The sequence below is a fragment of the Lottia gigantea genome (genome assembly GCF_000327385.1).
Source record: "Lottia gigantea unplaced genomic scaffold LOTGIsca_7, whole genome shotgun sequence".
NCBI lineage: Eukaryota > Metazoa > Mollusca > Gastropoda > Lottiidae > Lottia > Lottia gigantea.
Genome location: NW_008710370.1, coordinates 1,847,144 through 1,852,165, shown reverse-complemented (window position 1 = coordinate 1,852,165; position 5,022 = coordinate 1,847,144). Strand labels below are relative to the sequence as shown.

Here is a 5,022-nt window from a genome sequence, read left to right as displayed (position 1 = left end):
GCCAAGTTACACCGTCTGCAGTAAAACCATATGGCTGAGACAATCAGCACATGAGACAAATGGCTAAGCTGTTAACTCAAGTGTGTGCAAGACTTAAACATAATACTTATGAAATTTGCAACATGTTTGCAAACATATATGTTGTCATACAATTTTTGTCAATTTTGCATTATATTTGACTTACCTGCTCAATAATTAAAACTGGCCATAACCTTTTACCACTACCAACATTTAAGCCAAATATTGGTTTTTCATCTTCTTTATCACATTTATCTCTGTTACCAACAAACTATAATAACAACAGTTTTTAATTATGAAGATATTACTATTTGTCGTTTTATTGATAGTCTAACTTGCATTAAGCCAACATAAAATTGCATAAAATTGGCCACTTACTGGTCGAACAGTGATATAAGCATATAAGGCATAAGCTACCTAGTCGTCTGAGAAATGAGGTCTCCCTGCCAACATCCTTAAAGATAGCTTGCCAGGCAAGGAAATACACACCCACTGTCAGCTTTGATTTTAAATAAAAATATTTGGCAGTACAGTAACAATTACCAGTATGAAATATTCATCTTTCAGTCATACACTTCTTCTGAACTTTTTGAGGCAATACTGAATAATATTACAAAGTTTCATCAATCTGTCAGGGTTCATCCTTGGGTGGTTACAAACACTGACACCAAGTTTCATCAAAATCCATCAAGAATTGTGACTTTTAAAGTGTTTAGGTGCTAAAAATTGAATGCATTTTCAAGAACAAGGACAATAATTCATACTAATTATTTTTTGAATGTTCCGATTTTCGATAGGGGTCATCCTTGGGTGAAAGTTTGTCAAAGTTATTGATGGATTGATTGGCATTACAAATATTGTAAAAAAACACACAAATTTGAATCACAAATTTCAATTTGGCTTTAAAAATACGATTTTTATGTATCACTGGAAAGAGCATGAGAAGCACATAGAAATCGGCCATAGAATTTTATTTGCTAAATATCAGCTAAATTTTGTTGACCTACATAAATTACACCAGAAGTTATTCAACTGGAAGTAGAATTGAAATTCAGTCGCTTTCCTGTTTAAAAGCGGAAATGACGTACAAAATTTGACTGTATCATATTATTAACATTAGTGAAGTCTTTTTGCATTTAATAAAATTTCAGATTAATCGATGCAAAAACAAAAAAGTTGCAAAAAAATTGAAAAATAGCTTGCCAGGCAAGGTAATATACGCCCACTGGCAGCTTTGATTTTGAACATAAATATTTAGCAGTACAGTAACAATTACTAGTATGAAATATTCAACCATCAGTCATAATATACTTCTTTTGAACTCTTTAGGGCGATACTGAATAATATTGAGTATGAGTTATTGCCCTAGTTCTTGAAAACATCTTTAACTCTAGAAGACAAATATTCAATCTTCAGCAAAGTGATTACAAACACTCATGCCAAATTTCGTTACAATCCATCAAGAATTGTGCCTTCTAGAGTGTTTACCAGCAATTGTGGAAAGAGGTGACGGCAATATACACCCCCCATTTCATGTGGGCGTATAAAAACATGTCAAATTTGGCTTGTAGGCACGATATAAACTACAGTTTTTATCCGAACTTGATGAAACTTGGTATGCATGTATATATTGATAAGATCTCTGTCAGGGTTGAATTTGGTCATAATCGGAGGAATGATTTTGGAGTTATTGCCCTTGATTTAGTAAAAACGCTTAACATTTTGCTTGTAGTCATGATACAGGGTGCAGTTTTTATCTGATCTCAATGAAACTTGGTATGCATGTATATATTGATGAGATCTCAAGTTCAAAGATAGCTTGCCAGGCAAGGTAACATACGCCCACTACCAGCTGTCAGAAATGATAAAATCTGTAGTGGTTTAATATGTGAAACCAATCATCCTATTTTTACTAATTTCAAGCTTTACTGAGCTTTAGACGCATTGGATTAATTCAAGGGAAATAACTCCAAAACCGTTCACCTGATTGTTACCAATTTTAACTTGACTGAGATCTTTTCCATGCATACCGAGTTTCATCGTGATCAGATAAAAACTGCACTCTGTATCATGACTACAAGCCAAATTTGTAGGGTTTTTACTAAATCAAGGGCTATAACTCCAAAACCGTTCATCGGATTATGACCAAATTCAAACTTGACTGATATCTCATCAATATATACATGCATACTAAGTTTCATCAATATCGAATAAAAACTTTAGTCTATGATGTATTTTTACTAAGTGAAGGGCAATAACCCTGATATCGTTCATCCAATTATTACCAAAATGAATACTAAGTTTCATCAAAATGGGATCAAAATAGTAGAGTTCATTGGGCATACAAGGCAATTTTAACGCATTTTTACTGAGTCAAGGGCAATAACTCTGAAACCGTTTATCCGATTATTACCAATAGCGAACTTGACTGAGGACTCATCAATATCTACAAGCATACTAAGTTTCATCAAGATCGCGGCCTCTATCGTGCATACAAGCCAAATCTAACGCGTTTTTACTACATCAAGGGCAATAACTCTCTGTCCTCTGTCCTTTTGTAATTGAAGAATATTGGTCTCTTAAAGTGGACTGTTAAAGCGTTTTTTCATTTTGATTTCTTGTCAATTTGAAGTCCTCATGGTTATGAACATCACCTGGTGAGCTTATGTCTTCTGTGTTTTGTAAATATCTTATTTCTTAATAAACGTCACTTGTGTTACGTACATCGAATAATAATGAGTTGGTAAGTTGATGAAACATCTCAACATCGATCTCTGTCGAAAAATATATATAAATATTGCTGTTTGAAAAAGTACTGGTCGATCGTAATTTACTTTGTCCATTTAATACCACGTAAAAATGATCGAGTGTATAGCCCTGTTTAACAAGCCCTTGGCGAAACATCGAACTAAGTGATGAAAAAGACATTTAAATATGCAGAACCATTGTTTGAAATCCTGAGCTATTCTAGGAAATATAATAAATTACTTTTATGGTGCACAGTAAAAATTTTGTCCATATGTTGCGATCGACTGAAAGGCCTTTATTTTACCACCCAGTGATATTCACTGGAAGACTGGGGCTACGAATACTGTGTACATCCGTGGCATTCCGAATTTGGCAAGTCACTGTGACAAGATGGCTACTTTCCGAAGAAACGGTAAGTGATGTGCTTGTGTCAGCTTTTCACGCTTTAGTTTTACAAAAGAAGATTGTTTGAACGAGAAATCAATGTTTTATCAAGCGTAAAAGAGCGACAGTTCCTACGAAACCATTTTATCAATGCGATCGACTAAAAAAATTTTTTGTCCATGAAATTAATTTTTGATGAACCAAATGATAAAGAAAAGCCCAAGTCCAATGCTGAGAACTGCAAACTGTACAGAGAAAATTTGAAAAAGATGAAGGTCGATATGAAGTACAAAGGCAGAAAGATGTGGAAAGAAACAAGAATAATAGAAGAAAAGTAAAAACTGATGAAGAAATTCAAAGAACAAGAGAATTGGCAAGACTGCGGATGTAGAAAAGTTAGTTAGTGTTTGATTTTAAAGGAAGTTTAAATAGCAATATATTATATGATATCTTCCCCCATACAACCATCTTAGACACCACACTATGACAAGGAAAAGTTTCATCCCAAAACCCCACACCCCCATCATCACATCTACCATAGCATTTGAAATCTTTCTCGCAATGATCAAGAATAGATCCCTGCCCCTAAATGTATATTTATGTGTTTATGCTATAATTTTTATAGAGCTAAGAAGAAATCTTTGAACTTGGAAGTTCCTAAGATTGTCAAACCAGCAACAAGATTATCCAAGAAACAAAAATCTGAAGTTGTAGATGAACAACAGCAAAATGGAGGCTACAAAAGCGAAAGGAGCTGGACGTCACAAAAGTGGAAATGGCTGGATGTCACAAAAGTGGAGAAGACACCAGGAAAAAAATTTGAAAGCTTATCATGAACGTAATTCAAAAGGAAACATAGTAACAATATAGTGAAGCAAAAATAAAACAAAATATGTAGCTTATCTTGGAATGGATGCATAAAATCCAGGGTTTTAAATATAATAGGTACATAAGTCCATTTTGAAATTGCTTGCTTCAAAAATATGGCAACCCTTTATCTTCACAAAATATTCATTATTCATGAATTCATTATCATTCTTTCTTGAATCAGTCAATTACCATCCATTAAAGCCACATCAGTTGTTGTTTGTGATTTTGCAGAGAATTATCTCTGCAAATATCAAGATGAGGTGCAATCAGCCCACTGGGCATACAACCAGATTATAGTTCATCCTACTAGATCACCGATTACATAATCTTCTTGTCAGATGACCTTCAGCATGATTCCAACATGGTGTCAGTAATTTTGAAGGAAACTAGAGATTATGCTGCAAATCTTGGAATTGAGAAATTGATTGTATGGTCTGATGGTTGCTCTGCTCAATATAAATCTAAACTGCCATTTTATTTTGCTGCTGAAGCACCTGATGAGCGAGCTTACTTTGGTTCCTGTCATGGGAAAGGTCCATGTGATGCCTGTGGTGGTGTTGTCAAACGAATTGTAGATGATGATGTCATGTCTGGAGATGTAATAATACAGAGTGCTGAATCCATGTACAATTATCTGAGTACAATGTATGGAATTCCAAAACAGTTTCATACTCACACTCTTCGGTCGTTCAAGTTGATCAGTCAAGTGATATTAATCAATCGTTCCCATCATAAGCACTAAAAACAGTCACTGGCACCAGGCAGATTCACAATTTGAACGGAATGGGCAATAACCAAAATCAGTGTCAGAAATCTTTCTTGCTTTTGTTCATCATGCCTGAATTTATCAGAAGAACCATGCCCAAACAAGATGTTTGTGGAAGACTAATCGTAGATCTAGCCTAGTACCTGGACCAGTACAATTATGACCGGGGAGATGTTTTTCTCCAGGGTATTTTGCCCAAGGAAATCCAGGAAGAGAGCCTAATGATTTTTGTATAT

General features: G+C 34.7%; 1 protein-coding gene across 1 annotated transcript; it reads left to right on the top strand.

Annotated features, from left to right (window-relative positions):
- Nucleotides 1-4,381: 4,381 nt before the first annotated feature.
- On the top strand, nucleotides 4,382-4,762 carry LOTGIDRAFT_154982 (hypothetical protein; the record flags this gene model as incomplete). Its single annotated transcript, XM_009065491.1, has 1 exon — nucleotides 4,382-4,762. One exon carries the CDS (start codon nucleotides 4,382-4,384, stop codon nucleotides 4,760-4,762), a length of 381 nt encoding a protein of 126 aa, XP_009063739.1.
- Nucleotides 4,763-5,022: the final 260 nt, after the last annotated feature.